At 47.0% G+C, this 18533-nt stretch overlaps 1 protein-coding gene across 1 annotated transcript in view; it reads right to left on the bottom strand.

Annotated features, from left to right (window-relative positions):
• Positions 1-9324, bottom strand: part of LOC142817601 (uncharacterized) — a 92148-nt gene extending 82824 nt beyond the window's left edge. The window contains exon 1 of the mRNA XM_075894660.1: positions 9304-9324. Coding sequence (XP_075750775.1) covers positions 9304-9324 — 21 coding nt within the window. The remainder of the gene's footprint in view (positions 1-9303) is intronic.
• Between the last annotated feature and the right edge of the window lie 9209 nt (positions 9325-18533).

Genomic DNA, 18533 nt, shown 5'->3' with positions numbered 1-18533 from the left:
CTCCACCGTGCTAATCGGCTGGTTGTATCTCTTAGACTAGTCAACCAACAGAGTGAATGATGGTCACTAATAACTTTGGAGGGGCGGCCATACAAATACGTGCGAAATTTCATAACTGCCCAGACCATGGTGAGTCATTTTTTTCAGTTGTTGAAGAATTGGCCTCAGTGCGTGTTAGCGTCCTGCTTGCGTAGGTGACCACTCGTTCCATGTCTTCTTGCCACTGCACAAGCTCAGCTCGAAGGCCTACATTGCTTGCGTCAGTGTTAAGCATTCTTGGCGCTTGCTCGTCGAAGTGGGCAAGCACTGGAGGTGTTTGAAGACGTTGGTGGAGGTCATTAAACGCTGCTTGCTGTTCTTCGTTCCACTCAAAGCTGGCGTCGTCTCTAGTGAGGCGAGTTAACGGGAACGCAATCCGGGCGAAGTCGGCGATAAACCGGTGATAGAAGGAGCATAGGCCCAGAAAGCACCTAACAGCTTTTTTATCGGACGGTACTGAGAACTGTGCCACGGCCGCAAGTTTTTCCGGATCAGGTTAAATGCCGGTACAGCTGATGACACAACCAAGAAACACCAGTTCTTTAAAACAAAAGTGGCATTTCTCTGGTTGCAATGTGAGGCCCGCGGAGCGTATGGCTCGTAAAACAACTTCTAGCCTTTTTAGATGCTCGTCAAAAGTTAGGGAAAACACTATGACGTCGTCTAGGTAAACTAAACAGGTCTTCTATTTTAACCCTGAAAGTACGGTGTTCATGAGCCTTTGAAATGTAGCGGGCGCTGAGCACAGACCGAAGGGCAGAACTTTAGGAGGAGGAAGGGAAGAAATGAAAGGCAGGGAGGTCAACCAGACGCACGTCTGGTTCGCTACCCTGCACTGGGGGTAGGGGTGAGGGGATTAAAGGAGAAGAGAGAGAGAAGTGAAGGGCAACGTGTGTGTAGATGTGACCTTGTCCGTTGCACGCTTATAAGCGGTTGCGTAGTCCGGTCGTCTTTAGAAAACTTAACAGTGCTCGCGTCGCTTTGCTGGCCAGCGACGCGTACAGCCATGAACCAAGGATCTTCTCTTCGGAGAAAGGTCTACCGTCTAGTGTCTCTAACGTTTCGCGTAGCAAGTTGCGTTCGTTCGTAAAACGTTCACATGAACACAGTAGATGTTCTATTGTCTCGTCAGTGTCACGCAATTCACATCGGGAGCTATCCGCCATTCCGCGAAAGGAGTACGCCTTTGTAAAAGCTACTCCTAACCACAGGCGGCACAGTAAAGTTGCATCCTGGCTAGAGAGGTCCCATAGAACTAGAAGCTTTATCGATGGGTCCAATTTGTGTAGGCGGCGGTTCCTGACACTCGGGTCACTCAGCCAAGTTTCCGACATGGTGTTAGCGAACGAGTGAAGGCCCCTTGAAGCGTCGGTTCTCGACAATGGGTCTGGGCGTCTGCGTGGGCGGATCGGGCAGCATTATCAGCAAGGTCATTACCGACAATACCCCAATGTCCTGGTAACCATTGGAAAACCACGTCATGTCTTTTCGATAAAACTTCGTGAATCACTTCTCTTATTTCATTCACTAGTTGTCGATGCTCCCTTTGTCGTAAAGCTGATTGCAAGCTCAGAAGGAATGCCTTGGAGTCGCAGAACACAGCCCATTTTTAAATTTATATAAACCATCCGGTGTCACAAAAGCGGTTTTTTCCCGATCTCTTGGGTCTACTTCGATCTGCCAATATCCGCTTCTGAGGTACATTGAAGAAAAGTAGCGAGCGTTTCGAAGCGTATCGAGGGAGACATTATTACGTGGAAGCGGATACACATCTTTCTTAGTCACTTGATTCAGCTTCCTGTAGTCCACGCAAAAACGCAGGTAACGTCCTTTTTCTCCACTAGAACTACAGGTGATGGCCGCGGGCTCTGTGATGGCTGAATCGCATCGTCTTCAAGCATTTTAGCGACTTGTTGCTGTATCACTTCCCGTTCCTCTGGAGCCACGCGGTAAGGATTCTGGTGTATAGGTCTTGCTGCATCGTGGGTGATTATTCGATGCTTCGTTAGCGGCGCTCGACCGACCCGTGATGTCGATGAAAAGCAGTCCTGAATTCAGGTAGCAGCTCAAGAGGTCTCGTTCACTTGTCCTTTGACAACTTAGTGCCAACGTCAAGATTAGGTACTGATTCTTCATGAGATGCTTCCTCTAGCCAATAAACTGCCTTGGATTTCTGCGGTATTGTTAAATTAAGCGATGGCTGTACCCTTCGCGAGGTGTCGGCACTCAGCAATGAAGTTAGTGAGCAGCAAGTTTGTGCCTACTGCAGTGACAGCGACAAGACATCGAGCAACTGAAATACCGTGGCTAAAGATCAGCGAGTTTATTCGGCCGGCAATACTGTCGCCGTCAAACGGCTCATCCCCTGCCACCGAAACAAGTGTGCACGATCGTGGCGGGACGACGACATCGTCATCCGTCAGACGTAAAGGGTTATGTCTCGGCTCTGAGCAATCGACTAAAGCAGGGCTGTTGTTGCAAAACGTAATGACACTGTCAGAACGTTGATGACGGCGCCATGTTCTCTCAAGAAATTCATTCTGATAATCATCTTCACAGCACGAAGCGAGAATGACGAACGTCGCCATGAAAGTAGAGCCACCGATGTCGAGCCTTGCTGTCCACATTCCGACAGGCATCAGTAATTAGCTGCCTGCCCTCCTTAGGTGAGGTCCTTTCCACACTGTCTTTACTTTCTTGAGGCGCACGGCAACGTCATCACTAGTAATAGACAAGTCAGCCCCGGTGTCAACTAAAGCTCTGACTTGCTGTCCGTCCACAAGAACGGTAAGGCCTCGGGTCAAAGTTTTGTCGGTATTACGTCTTGTCGGCTTTATAGCAGTCCTGAGGTAGGAGTAAGGGGGGCTTTTTTCCCTCGTCTTGACAGCCTGCAACCTTACCTTCTGAGGTCACCACCTTCAGTTTCCCCGTGTGGGCTGGGTGACCTCGCTCCTCTGGTGTCGGCAAAAGTGCGGCGCTGACACGAAGGTGACTGGGCAGGAGAAGGGGAGCTATGTTGACGTCGGAAGCCCGGCTGGTAATCAGTTGTCTCGTCATCATTGTTACGGTGGCCGTCGAATGGGGGTCGAGTCACCAGAGGTCCTTGAGAACCGACAGCGCCATGGCGGGATACGAAGTCGTTGGCATGTCGACTGTCAAACCGTGGCTTGAGAGGGCGAAACGTATCGGTGTGGGGCCAGCAATAGCGGACTATGTGGCCCACACACCCGCAGTTGAAACAGAGTGGATGCCTGTCAACAGTGCGCCAGGTGTCTGTTCGGCAAAGCTGTGGATGCCGTGACGACTCCTCACGTGACAAAGGCCATGGCAGGTCAAAAGACGACTGGTCGCATGGGGGCTGGATGGGTGGGCGTCAGGATGTCTCCCCCTGTGGTAGTGACCAAGGAACGGTTGCAGATGGCGGTTGAGGAGCTTCAAAGGGCGACGGCGTACGTCATGGGACGTTGCTCGGGGGCAGGATCAGTTGTCGAGAATGCTTGGTGGATTTCGTCGCGGACGACTTGAGCGACAGATGCCGTGGGTTTATCCACCACCGGAGTCCGCAACCTCAGCAGTTCCTCACGAACAATCTCTCTAATCTTGTCACGCAAAGAGGTAGGATTGTCAAACGTCACAGCGGCAGCCTCAATTTGGGGGCTGCTGCAGAAGCGGTCATATTGTCGGCAGCGTTGTTGAAGGGACCGCTCGATAGCCGACGCTTCTTCGATGAAGTTCTCTACAGTGCTTGGCGGGTTCCGCAGAAGTCTGGTGAACAGCTGCTTTTTAACGCCGCGCGTGAGGTAGCGCAACTTCCTATCTTTTTTCATCTGCGGGCCAGCCCTCCGAAATAAACGTGTCATGTCTTCGGCGAATATGGCGAACGTTTCATTGGATTTTTGGGCTCTTAGCTCTAGTAGTTGGTGGCTAAGGTCATGTCTGTCGACATTGGCAAAGGTTTCAACCATCTGCTGGTGAAAGTCGGTCCATGTGGACAAGCTGCCCTCTCTGTTCTCGCACCAAGTACAAGTGCTGTCGTCAATTTAGATGTAGGCGCGGCCGAGCTTTTTCTGAGCAGACCACTGGTTTATCTTCGCAACACGATCAAAGGTATCTAACCAGTCTTCTACGTCTTTGTGCGTGCCACCACCAAAGCGTTCAGGCTCCAGCGATTGAAAAAACGTTACCTGGGATAGAGCGGGAGGACTGGTTCCGAGAAGTACCGGCTGGGGGCTCGTGTTAGCCATTCCTAAATGTCTCGTAGAGGGATTCAGCGAGGGGTTGAACTCTGGAGGAACACCTCGTCGCCGACGACTGAATTGATGGACAGGGGTTGCTATAGGCACGTCCGGGCTGAATGAACGGCTCCCATTAGTGGTGAGAAGCATCGGGCAGCGTCACGGCCCAGCTCCTCCACCAGTGACGCAGTGTAACGTGAACAAAAGTTGACAGCAGCTTACGGCAACGAAAAGAGCGCGTTCAGAATCAGTTGCGCAGCAAGACGCCTGCTTCGTTGTACCGAAAATCACATGTCCCACTAGCTGGAATCTACAAAACATTCCTATCGTCGTTCTTTTTCATATGCACACGTGTTAATACTATCTAAGCTGAGTTAATTTCGGAAGATGTCTACTCGAAGAAAAAGGTGTGATGCTTTACTCAGACTCAACACAGAATGCTTGACTAGGCAGTATAACTTGAAAAGCTAGCCATGCCTAAAGTTACACCAAATTAAGCGTTAAAGCTTTCCCTCAATAATTAAATGAATAATTTTCGTTCAAAATATTCGGTAGATGCTATGCGTAACCCAACAATATTGACAATCCAGCGCTTGAAAAGCACAGCGTTACCATGCATGATCCTTTACATACACCAAGTGTCAGAAACTTCCAACAATTGGTACACAATCATGCACTTGGCCAATTATATGCATCATACGACAATTCATGTTTTACCGCTCGAAAATTGTAGCGTTGGCATGATGTCTTACATACAACAAGTGTCACACAATCTGAGAAAAATTACAGGGCTCAGCGAACGAGGCAATCTTTGCCGAAAAGTTATCCACTGAAAAAGACAGTTACCACGTAGAATAAGCTCATGAGAAAATTTATATTGTATAAATCTAGTGTCACGTATCGAATTCTGTTGGCTTGTAACCGGTCTTACCTTGGACTAATGAGATGGTTCATAAATCAGAACCTTACAGAGTATCTTGATTGGATGAATCGAATGCATTTTGATAGTTTTCTTGTGATTCACTATGGAAACTGTGGGTGTGTATTTCGGTTTGATCAAGCCAACATACTGGGATGAGCTCAGAACACTAACAATTGAGAGCAAGCAGTTCGACTACTGTGATGTATCACGTATTAGTAAATCTTCCATTGATTGTTTGTTAGAGAGTTATTTTCTCTGAATGTGTTACATATGAGCACTGTACCCCTTATGCATTATTATTTTTTTTCAGTACTGAGACTTATTCTGTACTTCTATTGTGACCAAAAATCATGCTGGGTTGGTGACATGCTTCGAAAAGTATATATAATGTGCGTCAATGAATTCTACTTAGTATTGTCAGAAGCGCCCACATGCCCTGTGTGTCTTGCTTAAGAAGCTCGGCCATTCACTATGCATATGCTATGTGCTACTAGGTACGGAAACACTTTGAAAATGAATATTTCAGCTATACAATGGCTTCAGCTGAATGTGCAACTAAAACATTCAGACTCCCAAGCATAGGTCAGCAATACAAGAGAATACTCAGTCACACTGGGATTCTTTGGCTTCTAACTCGCTAACTTTCATACAGACTTTTACTTATGGCCACGGGTACTCACACACATTCATACTTTCTTAAACGCACACTCAATGCAACTCACTCACATGCTTACTCACGCCTTCTTACACTCATGAGTACTGGTTCACATCCATATTCATGACTTCTACCATTGAACAGTACTAATACCTCACACTCATCAGTACTCACTAAGGTCTGGCTTACGCTCATTGGTGCTCACTCGTGCTCATGAATGTAAGTTGCCCCACCCATCACACGACTAAACTACCCTATCCTCTCGCTTCCAAATCACTACGATCTGAATAATATTGACTAGTTCAATTGTTCATATCAGAATGGAAGGTAGTTGTGGTGATATAAATTCAAATGTCCACTACTTGGCACTTCTTTCCTATTGCGAAGGTTGTTACAGTTTGAAATCAAAACTGTTATGTGTATGTTATGTTGTCCGAGTGTAGGTGTTTGCATGAAAGTAATATAAATTTTTTTATAATCAGTCTGTTTCGTTCAATATGTTATTTTGAAGATAACAATAATGTTATGGTGTTTATAGAAACTGTATTCTGCTCAAGTTTTCTGTTTTGCAGTTAGTTTGAGTATTGAGTAACGCAGCTTGACACTTATCGTTCAATTCTTCACAATGTCTACACTCTTTCAGTATGGTAGTTGTGAAGTGTCAATTTATCTGTTTTGTTTGCCATGGTTCAGAAGCTGCTCTGACTTTTTCTTATATTTTTTGTTATGGGTTTGTGAACTAGTCAACTTGTTCTGAACGTAAGTGTGCGCAGGGTTCCCTTTCCGGCGGAAAAGGTTAATTGCAGCACCCATCCACTCTATCACGTCCATGTACGGGGCTCACATTGCACCAACCTTCGTGTCCACCTGCCACTTGTGCACATGCCTATGGTTCCGAAGACAGGTTTTTTTCACAGTCCTTTTCATAATACAAATCAAAATAAACTTAATTTCACGTGATTCGTGGTTATGCCTACTTTCAATTGTCATTACGCACACTCATACTGGTGTTTACTCACATTCTCAACATGCACCCGTACTATGTCATGCCTTTTGAGTGAGAGTGACCGAGTGTGTTCATCTAGCCAAGCTCTGCTCCCAAACAACAGAATATAAGTTAGAAAACAGCCCAAGTGGCCTGAATATATTTTCTTTGTTATGAGATGTTTCGGAATTGCAGTGTAAATAAAAAAGACTAGTACTTGTATATTTTAAAGCGTGTGGGATCGAACTGCTGTAATTTATTAATGAAAAATTGTAATCAATTTTGTTGCCACCCATAAAGTGAAACCAACAAACCCAGCTGTTTATATATTTATATTTTTATTTATTATACCTCGAAGACCCTCTACAGAGGGCTTTACATGAGGGTGTGTGCAAACAATGTAGAGTTAATCAAAAATGAATCTATTGCACTCCTAAATTTATCTGTTTTGGAATGTTCGGTGACACTTGAGGGAAGATTGTTCTAGTGCCTGGCTGCCTGAGCGAAAAAAGAAAGATGGTTGGCTGTGGTGCAAGCAAGACGTTGGCAGATGGCCTTGTGTGGCTGAAGTGCGATGGGCTGGTTGAAGGGGGCAGTTGTAATGAATCACATGACACATTTCATGATACAAGGACACTCTAGAAATCTTACAGCATAGGTCAAGGTTAGGTAAACCTGCATTACTATTAAAGGCAGTGACACTGGTATGATATGAGTAATCTGAATAGATGAATCTAACTGTGCGGTTTAGAACAAGCTTGCGACGTGCCAAGGCGAACGTGCAGAACCTAAGCCAATCTAGGGGTCTTGTGTTCGGGCTGACCTAAGGCCAAAACCTTTTGGTTCAGCACTACCAAAGCTACGGGGTCTAAGAAAGCTACACAGCTGGGCAAAAACATAGTCCCAGATATATTAGGTGCCCTAAAATTGACCTGGTTGAGTGAAATTGGCGTTTGGTGTATGTTACGCCACATGTGTCATTATGTGATACGTTTATTGTTTGCATTTAGTTCGTACGCATAAAATTATTTTTGTCTCTTACCCCTTGGTAACTGCGTTTGCAAATAAACATGGCAGCATTCATGCAGAAGTGACCACCGGCTTCCACCTGATCTTGCTCTTGCTACACGACCATTGCGCTGACAGCAAAAAATAAATGGTGAAATCAGCCATCAATTTGTTTTACCTTACTCTGAGGATAAAAAATCAGGTACATGCTGTTGTTGTTAGCGAGATACGCTGCTTGCTTAGCCGGACGTGCTAAGACTAATGCACCGAGGCAGGGCTTGGGCTGCATCGCCAGACAAAGAACTTTACATCTTCATACATCGGACATACAACATGGCACAGCGTTTCATGCCCGTCGGATCCTCCTTCGATGAAAACAAAAAATATAGAAAAGAAGGATTGCAGCGGGGGACGTGAAGGAACACGTGACGGAGGAGCAGTTATACGAGACAAAAAGCGTCGGAGAAAAGCGTGCATAAGGTGGTAATATCGGCCGGCATGAGCGCCTACCTATCCTCAGCATGCAGAGCAAAAAATCCATGCTTCAATTGCCTGGCGTGACTGTTTGCTTCGCAGTCTTACTGTATTTTTAAGTTAATAAGCCATCCTTATCTGCAATGACTGTGTATAGACTATTCGGCGAGCATATGTAGTGAAGATGGTGAGCAGATGACATGGCGCGCATGAATACTTGTGGAGAGGCTAATCACCCTTTCTATTGACTTAGGGGCGCTGTAGCCTCCACAGTGAAGAAGAGTGGGGCGCCAAGGCCATAGTGTTTGCCAAGGCGTCTTGGGCTGTCAGCGAGATGAAGCAGACAGCGTGAGCCACAGTTCCGTAAGGCCCACGTCTCACAAGATTTCGAGTTGAGCCACGAGTGGCGCCCCGTCACTCATGATCACGTGGGAGGTATCTCAAAGTGCCACAGCTGGGCCCACCTGGACGGGAAGGGTATCTAACCCCCATGTTCAAAAACGCTGCTCGACTTAAGCCACGAACACACTAGTGGTGCCGCGCTCTGCCGCGCGCCGCGCGCCGCGCGCCGCTCGCGAGACGCTGCTTTTCTCTCTTTCGCCCGCCGAGCGTGGAGGAATTTCTGCCACCGACCCAATCGCTCCTTGCGCTATTTCTGCCGCTGCCGCCCAAGCAAAGCACCAACTAGCGACGTGCGTGGTAGTCGCCATAGCAACGCACGGAGCTTCTTTTCTTTTTTTTCTTGCTGTCATTTTTCTCACGCCGTCGTTTTCTGAAGCATGCACCATGGACATCGAACACTTTTTAGAGGAGATTAGACGCTACCCCTTCTTATATGACAAAACGATGCCTGATTATAAAGATAAGGAAGCAAAAATGAACAGATGGGATCCTATAGGATCTATGTTCTGATTGACTGGTAGGTGGCGATTGCGTGGCTCATTGCATGTTGAGCGCGAATGAATTGTATGTTGTATACACTCACTTGTGCCGGAACACAGGCCATGCTGAAGTTTAAGAATATTAGAGACAGGTGGATGAAGCTCGTGTCGGGAGTCGAGGCGAACACTCGGAGTGGTGCACCAGGCAATAATGGCAAAATTAAGTGGCCCCTGTTCGCAATTATTGACAGCATGCTGGGGCAGACACCTGACTATGAGGAAAAGTAAGTGGTCAATGACAAGACGTTTCATATTGCAGCGCACGCAGGATACCTGTTTCATGCCTGCCGACTATCTTGATTTCGCTGCGAGACTCCTGAATACTGACTGACCCTCCGGGTCGACGTGCACGTTCCCGAGCTGTCGCTCAAAGAAACCTATTTACAGAATAAGGAAATGTCGGCTAGTTGATAATGAATTGAATGTGGCAGCATTAGGATGAAGAGACGAACGAGAAATTATGCGAGAAGTGCTGCTAAAAAACTATTTACGACTCATAGACGAGCGTTTTATTTCCGCCATTCGTGCGAATGCTGTTTCAAACACCGGAGGCCATGAAAAGCGCTTCTACGTAAATTAAGCGTTGTACGTTGATTTATCGACTCTATGTTTTGCAATGAATTCATGTTACAGACCGGTTAATACTGTAGGGTCATGTGGTGAGGCCTACAATGACGGCGAGGGCACGCCAGCTGTCGCGAGACACAGCACATCTCATTTCATAATTGTGAGTGAGTGTTGTGAGCACACATATTAGGTACATGATGGAGGGTGTATCCCCCACCTCTACGATGCTATAGTGATCGCTAGCTTTGAAGTAACAACTGGCTGTTCAGGACATGATCCCAAGTGCTTTTCAGTCCCTTTGTGGAGCTGTACAGGAATGCAAATGAATCAAATCTGCTTTACTGCCAATAAATGGACAGCTTACTTCACTCCAAAATATGTCAGGACAGCATTGCAAATGTCATCTTTGAAGAACTGGCCTGTGTCGCCCATGTACCAACTACATTGTTTATATTACTCGTGTTATGATCGTATTTAAGAAATGAAAAGAAATTATAACAAACAAAAATTGGTATAATTCATCATGCATGCCAATTCTGATGCAGCAAATGCTCATTTTCAGGCCTGTAACCAACATGCCACAGACATCTGAAGAATTGTAAATATAAACTTCATCCACCGTTTCTTGCTATCATGAATACATATCCTATTCTTGCATAATAAAACAGTCTTTACATTTATGTGTCTGCAAAAGACATTGTGGGTTGTGTGCGTGGGTGTAAGCTTACATGCTACTCTAGCAGCAACAGGCCAAGCAACATGGCAACACTTCATTCTCTACTTTGCAGCAGTCAAGACGCTCCACAAACTGCACAAGGCATTTTAAACGGAATGTAAGTGCCTCAAGTTGTTTCCTTGGTGGGCCAAGTTTTGTCTCCAGGCTTATGTTGCTATAAATATGCTAACTTTTGGCTCTGAACATGCAGCTATGCCAGTGCCAATGAGGGTGAAGAATCCTGCAGTTATGCTTCTCAGTGAGTTGCTTTTTATATTTTTCGGTGTTCAAAAGCAGTTCTCTACTAATCCAAGGACATTGAAATAGAACTGGTTTCTCTGTCTTCTAACCTGTGTGCTGTTGGCACAGCTCACAAGTAAAGTTTTTGTGCTGCTTACCTAAACGCAGGATCGCTTTTATTGAACTTGTCTGAAGTTTTAAGGAACGGTATTTGTTCAACAGATGGATGTGAACAACTACGTAGGGCCGGCTGTCTTCTTGAGTAGGCTGCGATATAAGGACGTCACTGTGACATTTCATAAATTTCAAATAATGACGTGAAGAAATCTGGAATATTTATTTGTAAAAACAGTATCTGCATACTCCCACACTGAATGCCAAAAAATAACAAGCAACACGCACAGATGCTTTTTCACTAGTGGTACATACTGATTCTTTTACTTCTTTTTTATTAGAGAGATATGCCTTGAAGAAGAATGTCCTGGAGGGTAAGCCACTTTTCAAAAGTTTTATCTGTTTTTATATATAATTGATCAAAACAAGCATTCAGTTTCAATGACTTTTTTTGCTATCATAAAATCTGCCTGTGACAGTTGTACCTCTAACATAGTTTGCTAACGGCACAGCAAGCAAATCGTGGCTGTATTTTGCTCATAATTGTAGATCCTTGCTGTTTTCAGTGCTATATTTGGTCCGCATGCTGAGAGGAGCATTGAGTAGTTTATAAGCATGTTATTTTACGTCAAATAAATGCGCTAGAACTCCTTTATGGAGACCGCCAAGGAATTGTTTTGGTACCTGTTCTCTTTAGTGCAAGTGAAAGCCTACAGTCAGTGTCTAATCGTGAAATGGTAACATGGAAAACAATGTGCCGCGTTTATCAGAATCTCTCATTCAGTGGTAACGGGGAGCTGTATGCAAAATGCATGCTGGAAGCAGTAGAAAGTGAATGCAATAATGAAATTCGGGTTTGTGCTGTGCAGTTGCCTGCATATCTATACACCTTTGCCGCATACACTATAACTGACGTCCTCCACTAGTAGGCGCAAACACAGCGATTATTAAGCGTGTTAACTCCTTTTACCTTGTAAGCAGCTTAGAATAGAGTGGGAAGAAATAACAACAACACACTGTAATCTTGGACAGTAATTGTGGTGCACGTAAGAGCATCAGCCTACATGCAGCTAAGCGAATGTTCAAATCCACAGTGTAGCGTGACTAGGCTGTGTGACGTACCATGTTTTTTGTAACATATAAATGCAAGTGATACATCTACTTTTCTTAATTCATGAAAATGATGCTCGAATATGTCACTTCATGAATATCTAATCACATGAGTTAGATAAGTGTCTGTCCCTTTTATGCACTACCAATTTAGCAATATTTGTTTCTTTTTTCTAATAATTACAATTTCATGTTTTACTAGTTCATGTTTGACTTCATGCAGTATGCGAGATGTCACTGACGTATCATTTTTGCGGTTCTTACAGGTTTTCGCAGGTTACGAACACAAGCAACCGCTCGGCTGTGCCACCTACCACACCTTCAATGTAAGAATGCCTATGTGAACTTTGAATATTAAATCTGCTAGGCTTTGTTCAAGCTAGAGGTATCATGCTTGAGCAAGTACAAAATTGTGATGTCAGAAGAGATGGATAACATACAAGAAAAATAATGACAATACACTGGCAGTACACCTTTCAATTCTTTTTTGGAATGTACAAATGAATAGCAGCTTGGACATATCTTTTCAGTCATACTGCATGAGCAGCCTACAATTTTTTTCATAGAACAGGTGCTACGTCATGCAAGCGTGTCACCAATCATGTCATGACGTCATCGCCATCGCCGAGCACATAAAAGCGAGACACGCAAAATAAACCTTCGTTGTTCTTGCTTGGTTACTTAGCTGTTCACTCGCGACGTAACAGCGGCGACGAGGTACGAATCGACGCGGTGGGAGGAGGCTTTGAAGCGCGGCTGCTGAAACAGGCAGCGATGGCGCCGGGACAGGCACCTGCATTCACGGAAGAAGAAGGAGGCTGGTTTGCCTACAAGGTACGCTTGGAAGCATACTTTCAAGCACAGGAAATCACACACGAGGCAAAACAACGAGCCCTGCTGGTGGCGGCTCTGTCCAATGGCGCCGTCAAAGTACTTCAGGGACGATGCCACCCTAAAGCGTGAACGACCACACCGGTCATCAAGCATCTGCAGAGCCACTACGAGCCGCAGGTCAACGAAACAGCAGCCAGCTACCGATTCTTCACGCGCACACAGGCAGAAGGTGAGCGAGTGCGGGATTTTGTAGCCGCCCTTCACCGCATGACCGAAGACTGCAATTTCGGCGACATGTTGCACCGCACGCTGCGGGACCGCATTGTATGTGGTGTTCGAGACGACGACGTAAGACGTCTGTTGTTGACCCGCGGTTCCCTGACTTTGAAGGAAGCAGAAGACTTCGTAATAGCTGCTGAGGCCGCCGCGGAGAACGCGCTGCACATGCAGCCACTGCCCTCCCCGGAAGCCGACACAACGAATTTTGTCCAGCCTGGCCTCTCACGTTTGAAGTCGGAAGAAAGCAAGTCGGCTATCTCGCCATGAGCATCGGCCTTGCACCCGCTGTGGTGCATCCTCGCACCAAGCGGATGATTGTCGTCATCTCCGAACAGTGTGCCATCGATGGCGGAAACGCGGCCACTTGGCACGAGTGTGTAGAGCGTCGGACGAAGACAATAATCGGAGGCAACAAGTGAACGCCCTTTCGCAAGACCCACAACAAAGTTTGGAAGACTGCGAAGCTTTATACACGCTGGCTGCGCATCAAGTGACGGACAGCGCGCACGTGAAGCCTATTTTGCGCCAGATAAGTTGGAACGAAGTGCCGCTCACGATGTTGGTTGACACGGGTTCAACTGTGAGTGTTATTCCGCGGTCTGTGTTCGAGCGACACCGAGGCAAATGGCCACGTTTGCAAGCCACAACAATGAAGCTGTCGTGTTTCAAGGGACCACTTCCTATCAACGGAAAATCGCAACTCAATGCGACCATGAGTGGCGCGACCATTCAGGCCGAACTTTTTGTCATCGACTGTCCGGGACCGATGCTTTGCCGCCGTGACACTATCCGCAGCTTCAATACGGCAGGCATGCCGGTACTCACTGGAAACGAGGTGGCGTGTTTGGAGGCGGAAAATGTGGACAGAATGGTGGAAACTATGCTATCAAAGTAAAGTGATGTCTTTGCTCCTGAGTTGGGTTTGCTCCGAGGGCCATCGGTACACCTGACCATCAAAGAAGGCGCAAGACCCTGGTTTTGTAAGGTGCGTACGGTGCCGTATGCGCTCAAACAAATGGTGTCCGCAGAGTTAGATCGACTGGTAAACGAAGGGGTGTTACCACCGGTAACATCGGCCGAATGGGCCACACCCGTGGTGCCCGTAGTCAAGAAGGATGGACAGGTGCGATTATGCGGCGATTTCCGGCTTAAGGTGAACGCAGCTACCATAATGGAGCAATATCCGCTGCCGCGGGTTGACGATATCTTTGCGAACCTCAACGGCGGAGAAGCTTTCAGCACATTGGACTTGAGAAACGCCTATAATCAGTTGCCCCTTGACGAGGACTCGAAGAGGCTAGTCGTTTTTAACACGCACAAGGGTCTCTACTGTTTCAACAGGATGCCGTTCGGAGTGTCGTCAGCGCCAGCAATCTTCCAGCGGCGCATGGAGGCCGTGCTCAGCGGGATCCCCGGCGTGCAGGTATATCTGGACGATATAATTGTATCGGAAAAGGCAAACGACTGCAGGATCCTGAAGCAAGTGCTACAGCGCCTGAGGGAACACGGCCTGCGCCTACGACGGGAGAAATGCAAATTCAGGCAAGAGCAAGTCACCTTTCTCGGACACTGCATCGACAGACACGGCCTACGCCCCAAAAGCGACAACATCACGGCACTGTTCGATGCCCCCCAGCCCACTTCGGTAAGAGAACTGAAAGCTTTTTTAGGTCTGTTAAATTACTACGGCAAGTTTTTGTCCAATGTATCGACCTTACTAGAGCCCTTATACGCATTGTTGGCAAAGGGCGTAAAATGGGTCTGGGGCAGACAACAGCAGAATGCTTTCGAGGCAGCTAAACAAGCAGTGAAGAATGCAAAACTTTTGGTGCATTTTTACCCAAGCAGGCCCATTCGCCTAGAGTGCGATGCGTCAGCAGTAGGCCTGGGAGCAGTGTTTTCGCATCGAGTCGGAGGAATCGACTACCCTATCGGATTCAGGTCATGAACATTAACAAAAGCCGAAAAAAATTATTCCCAATTGGGAAAGGAGGCCCTCGCCCTCGTATTTGGCGTGACCAGGTTCAGAGACTATCTGTATGGGACCCACTTCGAACTAGTAACCAACCACAAACCGTTAACCGGACTGTTCAGTCAAGACAAGGGAATTCCGCCGATGGCCGCTGCCCGCATTCAGCGTTGGGCCCTGCTGTTGGGTGGATATCAATACAGCCTAACCTATCGTAAAGGACCTGAAAACGTACATGCAGATGCCTTCAGCCGACTCCCCATTCCTCGGGGGCAGCCCGATAACGTAAAAGACGACGCTCCCGAGTATGTATTATACGCTGAAGCTGTGAACGCGGCACCCATCAGTGCCAAAGAGTTGGCAGTTCTAACCATCCGTGATGCTATGTTACAGCAGGTGCGAAAGTGGATCCTGCAAGGCTGGCCGCAGTACTTTACAGAGTCCGAGGAGCGATTCCGGCCGTTCTTCCAGAAAAAGGATGAGCTGACGGTGAATCAGGACCTCATTTATTGGGGACATAGAATAGTAGTGCCATCAGCGGCTGCTGGAAGTCTTTTGAGGCTCCTACATGAAACACATCCAGGGATGGCGGCAATAAAAAACCTTGCTCGAACCGTTTTTTGATATCCAGGGCTGGATGCCGACATCAAAAGGATGGTACGCGTATGTGAGAGGTGTGCTCAAACCAGTGCAATGCCTCCTGCGCAGGTTCCGGCACCATGGCCAGAAACGGGCCGGAAATGGTCTCGAGTGCACATCGACTACGCAGGCCCCGTCGAAGGACACATGCTCCTGGTGGTCGTAGATGCTGAAACAAAGTGGCTGGAGGCCATATCGAGGCAGAGTACGACATCAGAAGCCACCGTGGAAGCGTTGAGGCCCATATTTGCCAGGTTCGGACTGCCACATACACTTGTTTCAGATAATGGGCCACAGTTCGTCTCAGCCGAGTTTCAGAAGTTCGTAAGAATGAACGGGATCAACCACGTGACGACAACGTCTTACCACCCACAGTCAAATGGCCTGGCGGAACGCGCGGTTCGCACGATCTAGGAAGGCCTTCGAAAAAGCCAAGGGGGTGGCACATTCATTAAACGTCTCAGTCAGTTTTTATGCCGATACCGACGGACACCGGTAAAGGCTGGGAAGTCTCCGTCCGAACTACTGCTGGGTTATCAGCTACGGACCAGGCTATACTGTTGCCTCCCGAGTGCAGGCGGGGAGCCGCGTCTTGAAGAGCGCTCCTCCACCATGCCGTTCTGTGCAGGACAGCCGGTGTGGCTGAGAAATTTCCACAGCCGGCCAAAATGGTTGCCGGAAGTGGTCACCAGTACCCAAGGGGCTAGGGTGGCGACTGTGTCTACGCCGGACGGCGAGCAACGTCGTCATGCGAACCAACTGCGGCTGCGCACTCCGAAGGACTCGAACACGACGCAGTCAGGGGGCGCTACAACATCCACCACCACCGCTAACGAAGCCTCGCCGATGCCAGCCGGCATGGCTGACCCCACGCCGGCGGGGTCACCGCCCTCTAGCCAACCTGAGGCACCGCCGCCGCTTCGCCTGTCCAACAGGCTACGGTGACCACCTCAAAGGTTCAACTGGTAAAAGGTGGAGATGTGCTACGTCATGCAAGCGTGTCACCAATCATGTCATGACGTCATCGCCATCGCCGAGCACATAAAAGCGAGACACGCAAAATAAACCTTCGTTGTTCTTGCTTGGTTACTGAGCTGTTCACTCGCGACGTAACAAAAGGTGTCATCTATGCTCTGCTTGCACTGCCTATTGCAGATTGGCAATCATATGCTTTGAGTATTGCTGTCATGGTATGGTTGCATCACGCAATTCAACTTAATTGTCTGTTTTTGTTAACATTGTGTTGCTAGTACACCTATATTCTACAGGCATAATCACTCACTTGGCAATAATCAGTTTCATTCCCTTTCCTTAGCATCACTCTCTGTGCCAAAATGTGAAACTAAGCTGCCAAGACTTGCATATGAACTTCACGACAGCTTTTCTAATCTGGGCCTTGTTTCTGTTTCCTCTGCAGGCCCACCGGGAAACCCACAGATTTTACACCATCTCGGTAATTACACCCTCCACACATTTTGCAAACATTTTGATGGCGCTTAGCGGTAAGTGTAAATTTGTTTTGCAGGAAGAGAAAAACACGCAGTGATGAGGACATGGATGCGAGTATTAAAACCTGCTTGGCAGCTGCTCCACCTCCATTTAAGCGATTGCAAAGAAAAAAAAAGAAGCACTGAAGCCCGATGAGTGCGAGATAGCTGGCAGCCTTGTAGCTGTTAAACTCAAGGCATTACCGAAGAGAAAGCGCTCACAGGTGCTTTGTGAGATTCACAAGCTCCTACATAAAGCTGAAATGAAATGTCTGGACGATTGCGATTGAAACCATTGTACATCTTAATGAGACTGGCATTGCTTCAAGTTTGGACAAATGTACAATTATGAATCATTGATAACATCATATAGCGATTCTATCAAAATAATGTCAACCTAATGTCAATTAGGTCGACCAAATCATAATACCTTCTTTTCCGTCCTCTTTATTGGATATATCTGTGCTTGTAAACCATGCCGTCGCCATCGCGATATGAGCAGCATTGACAAGCAATCCCTGGTTTACATGCAGAGATACACCTGATAAAGTGAAAGGCCCCACGGGTAACTGCTTTAGCTCAATTGGTACAACATCAGGTGCCTTATTCGAAGGTTGCGGGCTCGGTTGCTATAGACAGCAACTTGCCTTTTTGTCCACTTTTATTGCCACACCTAACTGAAACTACTACGAAAAATCTCCCCTATACTATCTAATAAAAAAACTAGCCCTTCAACTCTCCTTCTTTCGTTAATGATTAGGGTCATAAACAATGAAGGGATTGGTGAAAAGCTGATGATGCTATTTTTAAAGGGGTACTGACACGAAATTTTTTGCCTATTGTTTTATGTGTCAAATGACAGGCCAACAACCCAAGAGAGTAGTAAATGTACCGGTAAGCATGAGTGCGCCCCGGAAAATTAATTACAGCAGGCCTTTAAATGCTAGTTTTGATTCTACTGTACCCTGGCATCATGGCATAGTACGAGCAGCGCCACCAGGTTGTTTATGCATGCATAAGCTTTTGCGATGTATTCTTGTCCACACATCGCTTTTTCAATCGTCTGCTGTTTGCTGATTGCTTCTTCAATCGCTGTATGCTGCACCTGTGGCTGCTGTCGTAGCAATTCGAAATCAAACGATTTCTCTGGCCTCTGATAAGCGTATATCTTGCGTTCGCGTGCGCATACCCTATTAGAGTCCACTAGCTGGCTTCACAGGTACGCTGAATGATAGTGACTGGAAGGCGCGAGCAGGTGATTGAGAAGGTGAGGTGGAAGCTTGCTTTTTTGTTTTGTGTTGGTGCTCGACATCATCACAA

This window comes from Rhipicephalus microplus, chromosome 5 (genome assembly GCF_043290135.1).
Source record: "Rhipicephalus microplus isolate Deutch F79 chromosome 5, USDA_Rmic, whole genome shotgun sequence".
Taxonomy (NCBI): Eukaryota; Metazoa; Arthropoda; class Arachnida; order Ixodida; family Ixodidae; genus Rhipicephalus; species Rhipicephalus microplus.
The sequence above is the reverse complement of the archived record's forward strand: the minus strand, read 5'-3'. Positions and strand labels throughout refer to the sequence as shown.